The sequence below is a fragment of the Canis lupus genome, chromosome 9 (genome assembly GCF_048164855.1).
Source record: "Canis lupus baileyi chromosome 9, mCanLup2.hap1, whole genome shotgun sequence".
Classification (NCBI taxonomy): Eukaryota; Metazoa; Chordata; class Mammalia; order Carnivora; family Canidae; genus Canis; species Canis lupus.
The window spans coordinates 3,532,686-3,551,176 of NC_132846.1; the positions used below are offsets into that span (position 1 = coordinate 3,532,686).

The window sequence follows — 18,491 nt, forward strand, 5'->3', positions numbered from 1 at the left end:
GCATCTGTTCTACCCACAAGCCACGGATTTCTGGTGTTTTGCCACCTTATCCACCATCTAACCCAAACCTCCATCACCATTAGATCCTGTATCATCTTTCTAAGGCTCCCACCTACATACTGAGGCTGCTCTCAACTCAAGAATCATCCATGGCTGAGTTAAGTCAAAGTCCAAAGCCCTCCCAGGCTCCTGCAAGCTGATTGTGCTTACCTTCATGGTACAGGCTGGACTGTTCCCCTCAAAATCATAGGCTGAGGTCCCAACCCCCCAATTCCTCAGGATGTGACTGTACATGGACACATGGTCTTTAGAGGTGATTAAGTTAAAATGAGGTCCTACGGGTAGGCCCTGACCCAGTCTGACCAGTGTCCTTCTGAGAAGACAGGAGGGAAGACCACAGGAGGACAAAGGACAGCAGCCACCTGCAAGCCAAGGACAGAGGCCTCAGGAGATGCCAGGTCTGCAGATACCTTGATCCTGGACTTCCAGCCTCCAGAACCATGGAGCAGTATATGCCTACTGGTGAGGCCACCCTGTCTGTGGTGCTTTGCTAGGGCAGCTCCAGCAAACTACATGCCTCCCAACTCCTCCTGGAATGCAGAACCCAAGACCCTTCCCTGGGTCTACATGGAGGTCTCACTACTCCCCACACACACCTCCCCCTCCTGCCACCACTTGGCAACAGACCTCCCATCCACTGGCTGTAGGCTCTCCAGGGTAGGTGGTCTCGCACAGTCACTGCCACCTCCCAGCAGCACCTCATCTAGAACCTTCCACTGGCAGCCTTGCTCGTTCCAGCACCACCTCTCCCCTGCACTGCTACCTTGCTTGATTGCTCCTCTCTCAGACCCTGTTAAACTTCCACATGTTTGGGTTTTGACTCAGCAACCAGGCAGTGTGTTCTTTGGGGTCAGGATCCACTTTCCCCCAGTCCAGTGTTGCTCGGAGGCAGCAAACCATAAGAAACATCTCTCTGCCAGTGCACGTGGGTGGGATGAACTGGGAGACAGAAGAATGAGCTGTGAGCACCAGAAGCTTGGGGCCAGCACAGGGAAAGGGGATGGGCTGCAACTCACCAGTCAGCCGCGCGTGGTGCTGCTGGGATGGGACAGCTCTGAAGACAGCGGCAGACCCCAAGGGGGAAAGTCCTGAGAGCCTGGCCTGCCACCTACAGGGGCTAGTGTTCATGACTCATTTCGTGCCTGATTGTCCAAAGTCACCCTCCCTCTGCCGTGAAGCTGTTATGGGCCAGGTGCCACATGTTCCTGACTTCTAGACAGGGAAAGGTGTTCTGAGCATGCTGGGTAATCAAATGCCAGTCTGACAGCAGCTCTGAAGGTAACGTGTGAATGGCTCCTGGGCTCATGATGACGGCAGCCACCCTGTAATTTGGAACAGTCAAGTCAGGCACATGGGGGTGGGAAAGCCACTGTAGGCCCTGGCCAGGGGGCTAGGAAGGGTCCAAAAGACAGGCCCATGGATGGCAGGAAATGGAGGTGGGAACCAGTCTCTGATCTGGAGCTGGGCTCCGGCCTGTGCAGGGCATTCCCTGTCCCTGACACAACTTCCCGCGCCCGCTGTCCAGAGCATAATGGCCCATCCACCCGGCCTGGCCAGGAAAGGCTCCAGCATCATCTTAGCACCTGCGTGTGGCCTCTCCCACGTCAGTGCTCTGCCCTCACCTCCCTGCTGTCCTGGGTGAGTCTAGGATGGCCTCACTGCCTGGGTCTCCAACCACCCCAACTGCCCCTACATCAGAAAGTCAGAATCTGTTCTTCTTGCCGATTCCCTCCAGTTATGCCTATGACTTGTCTCCTGCTCCGGTCCCCTCTGTCCCGGAACACCTACTTCCACGGTGCATTCTACGTTCCATTTCTACGTTCCATTTACGGCAGGTGATTCACTTCTCCCTGCAGCCTGAGGGCACCTGGATTTGTTGGGGGTGGGGGGGGTGGGATTTGTGCTGGACTTCAAAAGGGTGGAAACAATTGGACAGCAGTGACATCATTGTGTGTATCTTCAGACCCATTCAGAGCCTCAGGTGAGACGAAACTAAAATAGTACGTTTTGTCTTGTTTAAGACCGTTGTAGCCCTCAAAGCCGGTGTGCCCTGGGGATGTGGGGACCAGGGAGCCTGACTCATGGAAACCACCTGGGAATGTGCCGGGGCTTTGGGTTGGGCCCAGGGGAAGCAGTGCCTCATCTTCATGGCCACTTGAAGGCTCTGCGGAGGCATAGCAGGGGGCCGAGTGCCTGGGTTCCAATCCTAGGTCCACTGTCTCAGTCCTGGCCACTTCTCCATGCCTCAGTTTCCACATCTGCCAAGAGGGGATAACACCAGCAGCTACCACACAGAGGACCACTGTGAGGACTGAATGCCCCTGAGGGGAAGGGAAGTGAGAGAAACGGCACTTCCTGAGAGTGGATGGGCCTCATGCAGTCTCCTGGCAAATCTCACAGAGCAGAGGATGAGGCAGGGCTGAGGGAGGCCCAGCAGGAGGGACAGGTGGAGGCCCTGCTGATACATCCCACCTGCCACCCACCTCTGCCCCGGGCTCTGTACAAAACAGGCTTCACTCAGTCTCTCAAACAAGCTCCCAACTCAGGGCTCATGCCCCCATCACTGGTACCCCATTGCCCCTGACAGGACTAGGGGATCACCCTGCTCACCTCAGTACATGTGGGGGCTATCCTAGAGCTAGGAACAAGCAGGCCGGTGATGGCTACGCTCTGTGGAAAGCTGTGCGGGGTTACGACGTGGTTCCTTCTACCAAGAGGTGGACCCTGGCAGGTGCACACAGCCCCATGCCAGAACCACTGTGCACACCTGTAGGTCTCAGCCTGGAGGAATCTTCTAGCAAAGCTATGGGAAGATTACTACTGTCACCACCATGTGCATGGAAGGACACTGAGGCCCTGGGAGGCCAAAAGCCTGTAGGTAGCAGAGCGAGCTCCCACATAGGCAGCCTGGCTCCAAGGCCTCACAACAACCTACGAGGTGAAACCTCCCTCCCCATCTCTCCTCAGTCCCACGAAAGGGCTCTGGGCCCAGAAGGAGTTGGAGAACCTTCTCGTTCCTATCTCAGAGGAGATAAGAGGTGTCAAGCTGGCTGTGCTTCCCCCACACTGTGAAGAAACACTGTAGGCTGCCTGGGTATGTGTGACCTTGAGAAGGTTCCTTCACTGCTCCGTGCCTCAGTTTCCCAGTCTGTAAGATGGGGATAAGCACAACCCTCAGTCCTGTCCATGGAGCTGCTGCCAGCATCAAACGAATCCACACACAGAACACTTATTACAGAAACTGGCACGTAGTAGGTACTGGCGGCAGGTACCCTCCACCGCCCTACTTCCATCGTTATCTGCAGGTCTACCACATTGGCAAGTCTATGATCACCTTAGTGAGCCCAGCACTGCCCTGCATGATCCGACCAGGCCCCTGGGGAGACAGGAAAAAAAAAGATGGCCTGGGGAAGAGCAACATGCTTGCTTTTTCTTGCCCGGAGACGGTACTCTTGACACCGAGCATGAAGGGACATGGCTCCTTCCCGTCCATCTGTCCACTGGGATAGCATAGGACTCTTACAGTAGATCAGCAGCAACTGTCAGGCCACCCCCCCGGAGGGCCCCTACCCCCCCTCTCAGCAGAGCGCATGGATCCGAGGCAGCATCCTGCTCAGAATATAAGGTCAGATCAGAGCTATCATCCCCAGCTGGGCCAGAGAACAGCAATGTCAGCTACGGGCTGAAAAAACACAACAGAGATGAAACGTTCACAGGCCTGATGGTGTTCTCGGCCACGGTCAGCACTGTCTGAAGCTGCACAGTGAAGACTCCTGTGGCAGAGTCTTCTCCAAAGGGAGGGGGAGCGGGGGGCCACGGCTCTGACATGGGTCCCTGACTTGACTGTTACTGGAGACGGTGGGTGGAGGGCACATCACAGCAGTGGCTGCAGCCCCTACTGCTCCCTGGAGGCTCTGAGGGGTCTTCTGGTCTTGTTGCAGCTGTCACTGCCCTGCCAGGAGCCTGATCCTCGGGCTACAGGTGAGCTGGCAGGGGTGGGGACAGATGACACTGGAAGATGTGGAATCAGCCTGCAATTGAGGTAGGGGGTGGCTTGTGGGCAGAGACACAAGGGCAAGAAATGCCACAGATCTGACATTTCCTGGTCTGACACTGCCCTGGTCAGCTGGATGGCCGTTTTCTCCCATCAGACTGAGCTAATGACCTGTTTCATCTCCAGAGGGCTGTTTGCACCCGGATGTTCAAAAAGCCCAAGAACAGAGGAGCCAGACACGGGCCCAGCAGTGACACAGACATTCCCGAGCCCTACTCCAGCTGATGAAAATAGCTACTGGTGATGGGGATTAACTCCATGGCAGTCGTTCCCAGTGATTTACAGCCCCTTCCGGACCAAGGCAGATATTCACTGCCCCCACTCAGCTCCAACTCCCAAAAAGCAGCAGCTTTTTTTGTTTTCAAGACATTTCAAAAATAATACCTAAAGTGCTCTCTCTGGCAGTACAAGTTCTAAAAGCAGAACAGAAAATGTTAGCTTGGCCCCCGTACAAAGATGGAAGCTTCTATTGATGAAACTGTCCATATTTTAAACAATGAAACAACTTCCTTAATCCAAAAAGGGCTCTAACCAATCAATAAGAAAGACCAACAACCCAATAGAAAAGTGGGCAAATGACAGGAAGAGATTCACACGCAGAAAAAAGGCAAAGGGCCGATAAGCATATGAAGACATGCTCCATTTGGCCGATGAAGGAAGACATGCAAATTAAGGTAGGTATCATTTCCCTGGCAGATGGGCACAGAGTAGTGAGATTTGCTCAAACTTTTTCAAGAACAATCCAGCAGTACCAGCCCATGTGAGAAATGTTTATAAAAATTTTTGAGAAATTCCACTTCTAGGAATTAATTTTATAGAAATATTCAAGGATCTATGTTTACTACTGTCTAAGAAACAAACAAACAAAAAATTGAACTAGAATGACCTTATGAGCTCAATATAATTGAGTAAACTATGGTTCTTTCAATCACGTGCTAAAATATTATGTTGCCACCAAAAAGAGCCAAGCAGACCTCCCTCACTCTTCTTTTATGGGCCATGGAAAGAAGCCAAAGAAGTGTTCCCCATACACTCAGTGGGGAAAAAAACAAGTTTTATGAGAACACATATGTAATATGATCCTTTTTTTTTTTTTAATATACACACACACACTTTTACATGCATGAGAAAGGTCTAGAAAGATGGATTCCACAGTGCTAAAAGCAGCTGCCTCTGGGAAGTGAGTCACCAACACCCAGGGCCCTGCCTGCCTGTCTGATAGAGGGAATTCAAGGTCAGATCTGTGCACAGTAGGAGGTGAGTAGCACCCAGTCTGGGAATTTTTAAAGTGTGCTGGGTGGAGCAAGCTTCTCACCAGAAGCCCTACGGGGAGGAAGAGGAGAATCTATGAGTGATTAAGTGGAAAAAGTCAAGTACTGTCATATTCCACTGATCCTAAGACATGTGTTTTTTTCATTTTCCATCCTAGAGGTTGAGATGTGTGTCATCATTGATGGTTTATCACAATTTAATTAGCACTTTCCCCCTTATTAGTGGGATATAAACTACCAGTGTGTCTTAACATTAGTGTAAAATTCAGTACACCACCTCCAGAAGCCTCAAGATTCATATTAGTATGTTAAAGGCTCTGAGAAGTCTTGCAGCACAGAACCCTCTCTAACACATCCCCCCTTTTTCCTTATTTCTCATCTTTGCCTTTCTTTTTACTTACAAATGAGCTGAGGCTAGAACTCAGGGAAGTGCCCTCCTATGGACATCTGCAAAAGTCCCAGTTTGAAGAGGGCAGGTTTATTACTTTTTAAAATTCAGTACAGTGACTATTTGGCAAATAACACAGTAGTGATGCATATCATCAAGAACCATCAGAGGATGCTAAAATAGCAGGCAAAAGTATGATGAGAAATAGGACATCTGCAAAGGATCTCCGTATAAGATAACCCTAATTACAAAGAGAAAAATAGAAATGAACAGTGGAGAAACGTGACAGCACTCTGGCCAAATGATCGGTTAACTAGATAGAACCCATATCAATGTCATGGCCTCCTGAGATACAGGGGGTGCAAAGAAGGGAAAAAGCATTACCAGTGCGGTGTTCCTGTCCAAAAGGCTAACGTCAACCTAATGTGGTAACACTGGGAAACATCCCATAAGCCCACACTGATGCAGGGCTGTTCCACAGCATCATGGTCATCAAAGACAAACAGCCTGAGGCCCTGCTCTAGACACGAGGAAGCCACAGAGAAGGACACCCAGAGGAAGGGCAGCAGCGGGAAAGCTGGTGGAACTTAATGAGTAGTACTGCCATTGATGGGAATTCCCTGGTTTGGAGAACTAAATGTATTGTGGTCACAGGAAACGTTAACTCAAGATGCAGCTGTGTGGAGGGTATGAGAGAACTTTGTGTACCAATGTTTCCAACTTTTTTGGCACATCTATTAAGAATAAAAAATTACATGAAAAACTGTACAATGTGAAGTTTAGTATGAAACCATGAGACACTGTGAAAAAATCATTAAGGTTAGGACAAAAGCCCTGCCTGCATGTGCTACACAAGGGGTCACCCCAAACATTCTCATTTGGGGAAATAAACCCAGGCGATGCATTTATAAACAGGGAGCTGGGTGTTCAGGTAGCATGGATGGAGAGGGGACCACTGCCCTGGACGGGTCTGGTCTCATATGGGTCCTGAGGCCCACAATCCAGGAGGCTAGCACAAATCCAGCACCAAACATAAGTGCAGGAACCCGAGACTACTAGGGTCACGACACACGGGTGTGGTCTGAAACCCACCACGTAGTGTCACCTGGGAGAATTACCATCTGCGGAGTATTTATGCCTTAAATGCACAACCACATTGAATCCTTACAACTACTGATGAAGAAGGTGCTGCTACCATTACCCCTCTTTACAGATAGGAAAACCGAGGCTCAGTAGGTTAAATCACTTGCCTAAATAAATGCAGTCAGGGATGAGGACAGCACCTGAACCCAGGCAGCGTGACCTGTAATGTTTCTGGGAAGATTGTTGCAGAGGTGCAGGTCCTATGAACAGAGCACTTAACTGAGAAGCAGAAAGCATCAAGGAGTGCTGGGTTGGTACTACAGCCTCTCTGGGCCCCTATCATCATCTTCAAAGATATGGAGATGAGCAACTTCAGAAGCACTGAGAGTTCAAGATCTCTTTCAGCTGGAAAGACACTATGTGGGTTTTAAATTCACACTAAAGTGTAAATGACTAGGGCCTGACACTTTCTGATCAATCTCACCAAGTATGTCTTGGGTATCTATCTGCCCTCCTCCTCCCCAGGGAAGAGATGTTGAGATTTCTTACATGGAACCTGGGGGTCTCAAGGTGTGATGAGGGAAGGGGGGGGCAGGGTCCTGGGAGTCTCCAGTCTGAAGGCATTCGTCATCACAACAAGGGGAAAGAAACTCCAGAAAAGGGAGCTACAGTCTCAGAGATATCAGCATCTGGTTCACCAACTGGCCCGGGGCAGCCCTGAATATGCAGGGAAGAAAGGACTGGGCTGGTGGAGCCATCAGGGCCTAGTAGGGTCATTCAGGAGGGGTAGAGTAGTGTATCTGTGGGTCAGGAGGAGACAGGGCTTCCTAGGAGGGTCTGTGTGCCAGCAGGTGAGCACCAAGCCTTTTATTTGGTGCAGAGCCGCTGAGCTGGATGGAACCAGAGGGAGGCACCTGTGGACCAAGGCTGCTCCTGCCTCACTGCTGTTATCCCGGAAGCTCAGAAGGCTCCATGAGAAGCTGAGTGCACAAACAGGAAAGTTCTTTCCAAGGATGGAACTGAGTCTCCTTAGGGGGCTGCCACCAGTCACCATGACAGCTCACATCACTCCTAGTCTCTCATTGGAGCTCCAGTCCTGTGTCCTGGGCTGTTGCAGAGCAAGTGAGGAATTTGGCAGAGGGCTGCCAAAAATAGAGGGTCAGTGCCAGCCTGGAGGTGGCAGTCCATTGGGCATGCCATGGCAGCGTGAAGGCAAGGTGGGAGTCGGGTGCTGGCCTGTGGTCATTCAGCAGAACATCCCAGCTTTGGGACGCTAGCTTTCAGCATAACTCTAGAAAATGGGAAACGAGGGGATCGCTGCACGCTCCCCTGGAGGGAGTCACTGCACTTCCATCTCTCTTACCTGGCAGGACTGGCCTGTGGGCCTCAGCACTAGGAGGCCTGGGCCCTGAGAGCTTTAAGGCAAAAGCTGAGTCTGCTTCCCCAGGAAGAGGGCCACTGCCCTCTGGGCACAGCACTCCGCCTTCTGGAAGGCAGGAGTGTGTCAGGAGAGCAGTTGCTGAAGAACAGGGCCGGGGGGCGGGGGGGTCCTGCTCATTCCCTAAGGTACCTCTCACCTCCCCATGCCAGGTAGGCCAAGGAGGGCAGACGACAAGGAAACAGCACTCTGGTGGGAAGAGAAAGAGCAGACCTAGGCCTGCGGGGGGAGGGGTGGCGGCAGTGAGCAGATGTGAGCCTGTGGGTGTCCTCCTATGCCCTGGGCTCCTCAGTCTGCACTGTGAGTTGGGCCAGCAGGGCTGAACACTCTCAGGATGCGTGGGTCCCCAGGGGCGACAGAGCCTCCTCTCACAAGGGGACCTCTGAGGCTGAGGATGAGTGGGCAGGCAGGTGGGTGGGGAAGGGACACATGCTGAGTTCCCGCAGGGCAGGACTCTGCATAGTGGCAGAGGTGAGCCCTGGCCCCAGGCCTGGGTAGCAGGTTGTGGCCTCTGATGGGGAGCCAGGGACAGGAGCAGATCCCACCCAGGGTCAGCAGAGGGCACAGTGAGCACTCAACTCACTGAGGGCACGGAGATGGGTGGGGTTCAGAGAATTTGCTGTGAAATGTGCCTGGTGGAGAAAGGAAGCTGAGTTTGGGAGTCAGCACGGGGCTTGGCGTGAAGACCTGGTAGCTCTGAAACCCTCGCCTCACTTGAGTTCCACTTTGAAATGGAGGAACAGCTCAGCTGTGTAGGAGGATTTGCAGCGAGGAGAGGAGCAGCTGCCCACCCAGGGCCTGGTCCTGAGGGTCATCCCCACCACTCTGCAGGGAAGGAGACCTACTTCTTCTTGGCAGGTAACGAAAGGGAGGATCCCCAAGACATAGCTGGGGTTCAGGCCCAGATGCTACCTGAAGCTGGGAAAATGCCTACCTCAGCCTGGCCCACAGCTGGGGCTCAACCCATCATCCTGCTCTATAGACCCCCCCCCCCCCCCCGCCATCTGAACACGGGGTCTCTAGCTGGGTCGCTGGAAACATGGACAGTGTTTCCCCTACAGACCCCCAAAGTCAAAGAGAAAACCAGGAGCCAAGCGCCAACCCAGAGCCCCCATGCTCACCCCAGCTTTAGAGGTTGTGCCACTTGCATGACCACCTGCTCTGGGAGTTGGTCTGGGCCTGGCCCTGTCCCCTTGGCCTCAGCACTGCAGATTGTGCTGGCTGACCCTCGAAGGAGACACAGCAGGCACCGTCAGGCCTCCTTTGAAGCCCCCCTCGATAGGTGTTGAAGCATTTTCTTGGTGGGCTGATCCAAAACTTCAGCCCCTTGCACAATATCAGGCCAGAAGCTGGCTGACTTGGGAGTGACAGTTCTTGGGGTGCATTCATTCCTGTCCTCCTGGTCCTTCATGTCCTCCACCACCCACAGCTTTTGCCATATGCCTCCCACTTAGAACCTGGGCACCCAGTAGGACCAAAAGGGAACTGACCACATGTGACACCTGATTCGGGGCCACACTCGCTGCAATGAATAGGGCCAGACCTGCCGTACACCGCCTCTCATGGAGCTGATGGCAGCCCCGTTATGGGGCACAGAGGAGCAAATGATTCTGAGAGGGCTGGTGACCACCCAAGACGAACAAGGGGAGCTGAGCGCGGAGCCCAGGTCTATTGGTGCCAAGGCCTGTTCTTTTCCACGACCATGTGTGGCGCTGCTCTCAAACGGAACAGACAAGGTTCCTATTTCCTTGGAAACTCTAGGAGCAGAGAGTCCATGACAGGAGCAGCAGAGCTGCTCATTCTCTGTGGAGTGGACCCCAGGGCCTTTCTGTGGTCAGTGTCCTCTTCTGAACACCAGAGGGCACCCACAGGTGCCAGCAGCTGGCAGTGCCCACACACCTGCCCCCAGGCAGCAGAGTCCCGCTGCTCCACATCCATGCAGGCTCCAACCTCACTCAGCCCCTGCAGGGCGGGGCGGCAGGACACCCAGGACTCCAGGAACCATCAGCTAAATTCAAATCCCAGCTCTACCCCTGAAGTAGCAGTGCGGCCGGAGTGGATGAGCTTATGCACTTCAGTGTTCTACCTTTCTCGTGGGGTCACGGTGAGGAGTAAATCAGCTCAGACATGTACAGTGCTTCCAACAGTGCCTGGCAGGAGCAATGGCTCCCCGGCACCCAACAAGTGCCGACAAAGTGCGCTCAGACTGGAAAGTGACCCACTGAGGCCACACAATGCAGGGGACACAGGCAGATCTGAGGCCCGAGCCTTGACACCAAGCCCTCTTTCTGGCCTCTCCTCCCCTACCCACAGGCCTTTGCCAGGCACCAAAGGTGGACAGCCGCCCCCCAGCTCTGCCCCCGCCGCCCCCCCACACCATAGTCCTAGCCTAACTGAGGCTCTGTGGGAAATCACTCCTCCAGGCCCTGAGGAATGTTCCTTTCTCTTCACTTGCTACCTAGGTTACTCCATTCTCAGTCCAGCTTCCCAACATCCTCCCAGATGAGCCCTCATTACACCCCCATAAAACCCTAGGCAGAAACACTTCAATCCGTGGTGTGGACCTCCCTCCCCAGGGAGGCCTGACATGCCGATGGCCATCTGTCACCTCCACAGCATATGTCACCCATCACCCACCGCTGCATCAGCACTGAAAGGTCTCTGGAGTCCTCTGTCCTGTGGCCTGATGCCCTCCATTAGCTACCATCCACCCCTAACCCCAGGGCCAAGACGACCAGCCTGTGTCATCCAACCACAGCACAACTTTTTCTCATGATGCTTTGGCCAGTTCAGGAGCCGGCCAGAGCCTCACCCAGAATCGCTCGGCCTAGAGTGGCAGAGCCAAGCCTTGGTCTTGGGGCTTCCACCTCAAAATCTTGGTCTATGGCAAAGCAGGTGGCAGGGAGAGACAAGGCCTGCTCGGTAATCATGACTTGTTGACCTGGCCTCCCTCCCCCTCCCCCATGCCTGTGCCAGGCAATGTTCTACTTCTGGGAGGTTCCTGTACTGGGTTTGAACTGGATCCAGGTTCAGTGCCATCTGTGTCTCTGCCTAAGGGGTGTGGGTGCGGCCTTGCTCAGAAACAGTTATCTGTTACAGAACCCTGTGGCCCAAATGCTCTTGGGTGGGTCACTCTGCAAACCTAGTGACTTCTGGATGCTTTGAGCTGCTAAGGTCACAAGCTGAGGCCACACCCCCCGGCCAGCTGGAGGAGGAATAGTCATTCCAAGAGTCATTCACCCATGAATTCTCCAGGTAGCAACCCACTTCTCAGGTAAGGTGGCAGACAATTAGTTGTCTCCTGAAACTCCTTCTCCCCTTTCTTCCAGCTCCCTATTTTAGCTGGGCATACGGCTGCCCAGAATAGAGCCCACACTCCCCAACTCCCTTGCAGCTCAAAATGGGACTCAGTCCCAGCCGATGATGTGTGGAAAGAGCATTATGTTGTGGCTTCCAGAACTTTTCCTTAAAAGATAACTAGGGCTGCCTCCCCCTGCTTCCTTTTCCTCGGCTCCTCCCATCCCTTACCCTAGACCCTTGGATGTGATGGCTGGAGTTTTAGCGGCACCATTGTAGACCAGGAGTCCCACATCACAGAATGACCAGCTGGTAAGAAGTCTGGGTCCTTTCTCTGGGCTTTTCCATGACAGAGAAATGAAGTTCTATCTCATTTAAGCCACTGTTATTTCAGGTCTGTTGCTACAGAAACTTTAGTACTAACTACATAAGCACATTTGAGACCAAAAGGTCTGAGGCGGAGAAAGGTTCCCGTCTCCCCTCCAAGCTCTGAACTGGAAGAGGATGAGCTCTGGGAACACAGAACCAAAATATCACCAAGGTAATCGGACGAGGAGTTGGGGGCTCCAGGCAGCAGGCAGTAGGCTTCACCTGTCTCCACAGCTGATGCTCTGCACGGAGACAGAGCATGAACCTCCTGCTCCAAGTGCTCTGCCGCTGCTCCTGGGAGACTGCCACCCCTACTGCAGGGAGCCCTGGGCACCTCCCCAAAGCAGCCTCCCCTGGCCTGTCTGCAGCCACCCAGGATCTCTGAAGCAGGCAGAGCCACCTTGGCATGAAGGACAGTGACACCCTGAGCAGCAGTGTCACTTGCATTGTTCTAATTGTCTGGGGAACTTACAGGGTAATTATGGCCATTTACAGTACACTTAACAGGGCTGCCTCCAGGAATAGCAGGAGTGGGGCGGAGGAGTGCCGGGATGTGCCTCCCAGAGAAGGTTCTCTGCATCTGCAGGGAGGAGGAGCCCGGGCTCTGGGAGGATGGAAGATGGGAGCCAGCAGTGCTTCTATAAGAACAGCTGTGGGGGTGGGGGTGGGAACAGGAAAAGGTTCCAGGAAATCCCAGCTTCTGCCCACCCTCCTGGAAGAATACCAGCCCAGCTTGGTATGCACGATAAGGAAAATCCAGGGCGCAGTGGTCACGGCCCACCCACAGAACAATTCCTGCTGGCTTAGGACCAAGCCGGCTATTAGGGTTCGGTCACACGTTCCTGCTGGGCATGGAGGGGGCTTCCCCATCCCCCAACCTCCAACCCCCACCCTGCAGGCAGCTCCGGAGCTGATGACACCTGAGTCTGAGGTTTCCTGGACCCAGTAGTGTGGGGGCTGATTCCCTCCCCTCTGGGGGTCGGTCACCAGTCCCTTACACACGTGGCTCAGTGTGGGTAACTCTTACAATAGGATATAGGTAACGGCCATCAGAACCTGTCTCCAGGCCACGTCTGCACTGATCTAAGACGCATGCTTACGTCCTCATTCGCTTGCTCACACACCTTCAGTAGGTGCCCATGAACGAAGCCCCCAACTGCTTAAGACATTCCAAGTCCCCCACACTGACCCAGTGACCTACAAGTCATGCACAGGCACTCCACACCGCGGCTGTGTGCCACTCTGCTTATACCACTGCCCTGTCTGGGAGGTCTAGGCTGTCACCCTCAGTCTCATCCACCAGGGACAGGCCTGTTTCCTGTGCATGGTGCAATCTGACCAATCACCAGTCCGCTGCTCCCTGACTGCACACCCACACTCCAGGCCCAGGCTCACCCTCGACCCCAGCCTTGAAAACCGAGAGAGACTCCAAGATCCAATGCAGCTGCTTCAGCCCCCTCCATCATAATGAGAGCTGTGCCAGCAGTTGCCATTTCCGGGTGACACCATGAGCCAGGACCCACGCTAAGTGCTCATTAGATGTCATTGCAGTTATGTCAATCCCAGACCCTGTAGATAAACTACTTATTATCAACATCTTAACAGAAAACCGGCAGGGCGAGGTCAAGGACTTGGGCCAAGGCCACAAGGCACCAAGAGCCCAGATGTAGATACCACCTCAGTCTGTCTCCCCAAAAGCCTGTGCTCTTTGCCCTGAAAAGCCCTTCTCAGCAGTAACCTCCCTGACCCCATCAGAATACATCACTCTTCTCATGGACTTGGGAGGCCACGAGATGTGGTGGCCAACCTGCATCTCCTCCCACTAATCGGGCCTTCTCATCAGGATCAGATTCACCTCCTGTCCCTTCACACACCGTTGGTGTCCAATGCATGCAATACCTGGGAACAGGCAGATTTCCTTGCCAGAACCAAAGTTTACCTGGAACATCCCTACAGATCGTCCTTCTCATCTGAGGGTTCTAGTTGGACCCAGGGAAAGGCGGCAAAGGGAAGGGAAGCTGACCTCATTCATCGCTGACCATTCCAGGCCCAAGGGCAAAAGGATGCTGGCATATTGAAAAGGCCTGCCGTTTGGGGGCCACCCAGGAAGCCCACGCTTTAGGCCACCTGCTGAATGCCAGGCACCCAGTGAAACAGGCCTTGAGACCCCCTCCAGGACAGCCAGGTCCAACATCCAGCTCTTCCACAGGGCATGTTCCTTAGAGAAACAAAGACTCACCAACTTTCCTGGCCAAGGTCCCTGACAGCATCCATGCCAGGTGCTTGCTAGATCTAGGGCCCTCTAGCCGTGGACATGGAAGTTAAGCTGAGGGGCTAGGAGCTGGCAGCCTGAGTTGGAGAGACCTGGCCAGATGCTGGCTCTGCTACACACAAGCTGTGTGGTATTGGCCCATCTGCTAACTGCTCATTCTCCACCACTGTCTGCAGAACATGGAGGATAACCGTGCCCACCTCTATGAGCACCAGAAGAGAGAAAGTAAGGAGAAAACTTAACCTACACGCAGGTTTGCTGCCGGTCTGGCAAGCCAAACTTTTCCCACTGGTCCCACCATCACATGAAACAACGTCAGGCCAAGTCACCAGCCAAGTCAGGATTCAGGGCAACCCAGGTAAGCCACACTCATGGTGCGGGCGGCAGGTGTGGGGTGCGCCTCTCCTGCCCCAAAGATGGATCCTCACACAGCCCTGGGACACGAGCAAAGCACTTTTCCTTAGAATTAAACAAGAACTCTCAGCAAGGAACGCTTGGACCAGGCAAAGAGAACTAGGTTACTGTTCACATGAATCTTTCCCCAAAAGCCCTTCTCACATAAACAAACACCTTGGGAAGGCAGTCCCAGTCCTCTGGAGTGGGACTCCCAGACCAGGGAGGTGGGGAGAACGAGTCCTCAGAGACAAGAAGACGTAGCTGGCAGGAAAACCTCCCACAGCTAAGCAGGAGGCTCTGGCCCTGGAGAACAGAGCGTACCCCATGAGGTCCAGCCGCCACATTACACATCTCCATGTGTTTGATTAAAGGCCCTTCAATTTGTGTTTGTCTCCTGTGCCCAGTTACATAACTCTCCTTGGCTGCCCGCTGCTCAAGTTACTCTACACACACGCCTGCTCTCTAACCACTGGGTTATCAGGACACTTCATCACCACTCTGTGGGTTCACGACAACAAAACAAACCGTCTTAAAGTGGTTGCAGCCACCTCTCTCCCAAAGAGCACCCTAGGGCTTTTATTTCCTAACCGCTGGTTAGAGAAGGAGAGAAAAAGGGCCTCCCCAAAACGTGCACCCCACAAGGAATTCAAGTGCTTCCTGTCCCAAAGGGCTTAAACAGATCAGGCACCCTATCTCCCTCCGACGCGATGTGACTGTCGAGGTGTGGAGGGTCGAGGTGTGCCACCGCCACAGGTGCCGAGCCACGTGCGTCCGTACCTTTCATGTAGGCCTCGATCTTCCGGATGAGCTCATAGGACTTGGAGCGGTCCAGCAGGGTCCTGATGGCAGGCAGGGGGTCCAGGACAATGGTCTCAGGGTGCGCATCGATGTATTCCTGAAAGGAAAACACACCTTTTCTGGTTGGAGGTGGGAGGTGGGAGGCTGAGGCGGAAGCCAGGCTCCCGCGGGATTCCATCCCTCCCTCCCCCGTCCCCCTTCTCCCCGCCTCCCTCCAGCAGCCCCTACCTCTGCCCGGGCTTCACCCGCGCTGGGGCGGCTGCCTCCACGCTCCGGCCGCGGCGGGATCACGTGGTGCCGGCCAGACCAATCAGCACCTTCCACCCTGGCCGCGGGCTCGGGCACGTGACCGAGTCGGTCCTATCAGACGCAGGCCCCGAGCGCTTGCTAGGAATGCTGGGACAAGGCCGGTCCCCCCACACCGAGGCGCCCGCCCGCCCGCGCCCGGGGAGCGGCCCCTGGGCTCTGAGGCGGGGGGGACCTGCAGAGGCCGAAACGGCGGGTCGGCTGGCGGCTGGCGGCTGGCGGCTGGCGGGGCGCGCAGGCTGCTTCTGCTCAGCTCGTCTGGGCCCACAAAGGCCCCCCTGAATCCAGCCCGCTGCCCACGTGGATCACACCCCGCACGGAAAAGGCGCTGGGGCCGGGCGGCGACGGCGACGGGAGGGCGACGGGAGGGCGGCTGTGGAAGGGCGGCGAGAGACCCGCCCGCGGCAGCCCGGGCCCCGGTGTGTCCGCCGCCGGGAGAGGACAGCCAGGACAGACGGCTCCGGGGCAGCCTGCGGCCCCGCGAGGGGACCCCCGGCCCCCGGCCCCCGGCCCCCGACCCGCGACGGGAAGCCACGCCAGGGCGCGCGGCGGTGAGGAGCTGCCGTCTCCGAGAATCCGGCGCTGCGCCTCGCCAGCCCCGTGGCCCCCAGCTCGGCCCGGGACGTGGGAAGTGGGGCCGGCCCCAGGCCCAGGGCCCTGCGAGTCTGCGGCCTGAAGGTGGGATGCGGCAGCCCCGGGGGCGGGGGCGGGGGCGTGGTCAGGAGGAGCCGCAGCTGTCCTCAATGGGTCGCCTCGTCCTAAGCCCTGGGGCTTGTAAGTGCGACCTTATTCGGAAACAGTGTCTTTACAGATGGAATCAAAGGAAACTGAGGCCGCACGGGATTGGGATGGACCCTGGTGCACTGGCTGGTGTCTAAGATGGGGACCACGGACACAGACCCCGCGAGGCCTTCTGAGGACAGACAGGACCCAGGCCGTGCCTGCCCAGGATCCCCAGGCGGCCCCCAGGACGGCAGGAGAGCGGGCGCCTCTAGCAGGAAGCAGCCCCAGACACCTTGACTTCACAGGTCTACTCCCTTAACGTGACGGAGAAAAGAACTCCCTGTTGTGTGAAGCCACCGAGGGTGTGGTGCACCGTGTCCAGGCCACCCCAGGGAAGGAATAAACCAGCTTAATGCATCCTCCTGCCCCCATCTACAAGACCAGTCTGCGGGGTCGGCAAAGGCCAAGGAAAAAGCCACAATGCTGCTTTTCAAGTCAGCCTTATCAACAAAAAAGAAAGCGTCATTTGAAATTACTTTTTTTTTTTTTCAGTGAACCTATTTTGGTTCCTAGTAATCATTTTTAAGAGCTCTCAACACAAAGCCAGAGATTTATATCTACTTCTCTCCTGAAATTTGCTCCCATCCCCCCCGCCCTTGTGTTTCATACCAGAGTATCTGGTTATGGGCTCATTTGTGTGTTTTTTTTTTTTTTTGAATGTTTTAAAAGACACTTCTCTGTTCCTAAGGGGGTGGCCAGAACATGCCAGTGGGGAGCCCTTCTTCCCATCCCCACACCTATGAACTCTCTGGGGCCCACACGCTCTCCGCCCCTCTCCCTGCACACCCATCCTATAGACATAAACACAGAAGAGAAGTCACCTTCCTCCTCCTCCCAAGATAGGTCAACAAGTCAGCTCAGTGACTGGCCCTCTTCCCTATTTATACAGAACAAGCCTGGCAGCCGATGCACATGAGCCCACAGTGGCCACCCACAGAGGCTATGAAAAGCTGAGAAGTATCCTCAAGAAAAGATTATTACAAGCTGCATTCAGGCCACAGTTCCTGTCCAGTTCTGCTCTCCTACAGCCCCAGCCTCACATAAGTGCCTAAGTGCCTGCATCTCTCCAAGGCTGGCTCCCCATAAGCAACTATCCCTGTCAGCATCATTTCTTTGAACCAGGTCTACACTGTCATAAGAGCGTATCATTCACGGGACACCAAGATTCCCGCATACGTACAAAATGTCACTGTCTTCATGTTAGAAGATCATTCACATAACAAACTGCACATCACCCACAGTGCTTAGGACATTGTGCAGAGTATTAAAGACACATGGGCTTTGCCCTACTTCGCCCAGGATCTGTAATCCTGGCCAACAAATTCATATTGTGGGTTATGACCTGAAAGCACTGAACTGTCCCCACACACCCTCTCCTCCTCCCCTACCCCAACACACTAGGAAGCAGCCTGGTGCAGAGAGAAGAGTAAGGGCCCAGGACTCAAACCCAGGCTCTCACTGTTACCACCTCCCAGGGTCACCCTGGGCAGGCCACCTGGCTTCTCTGGGTCTCAGTTCCCTCATCTGTGACTTAAAAGCCTAAATTGGAAAAACAGAGGACTAGCGTGTATGGAGGCAGACTTTGGGGCCACACATGGGAGCTGTTTTAGAACTGGATGGAGAGCCACCTGCTAGAGGCATTACAGTTAATGGCACACACACATGCTTGCTGCTTGCCTAAAAAGAGGAGGCAGTATCAAAGATGCTGGCTTCAATGGGCTGGCCCAGTTCTCCCCCAGCAACTGAGTCCCATAAAGTCCAGACAGGATCCTTCCTCAGACAGGATCCTTCCTCCCCCTAGAAAATCCACACCCCACCCCAGTCTCAAGAAGAGTATCCGAGTAGTTGCTGGATCTGGTTCCACTTTTATGTGTTAGGGCAGTGACCTTTAAAGAGAGAATTCAGAATCATTAAGACATGGATTTAAGCCAAACTCATGAGGGAAAGAAGTTAGAAGAAACCAAAGGGGAAAATAT

General features: G+C 54.4%; 1 protein-coding gene across 8 annotated transcripts in view; it reads right to left on the reverse strand.

The window, feature by feature from the left end:
• The window catches only part of ITPK1 (inositol-tetrakisphosphate 1-kinase), a 180,075-nt gene that overhangs the window by 49,804 nt on the left and 111,780 nt on the right, over positions 1-18,491 (reverse strand). For all 8 annotated transcript variants that reach the window (XR_012036284.1, XR_012036283.1, XM_072837839.1 and 5 more), the window contains one exon: positions 15,406-15,523. Coding sequence is in view for 6 of the 8 variants with exons in the window: in XM_072837839.1 (XP_072693940.1) it covers positions 15,406-15,523 (118 nt within the window). In the remaining 2 variants the exon portion in view is untranslated. The remainder of the gene's footprint in view (positions 1-15,405; positions 15,524-18,491) is intronic.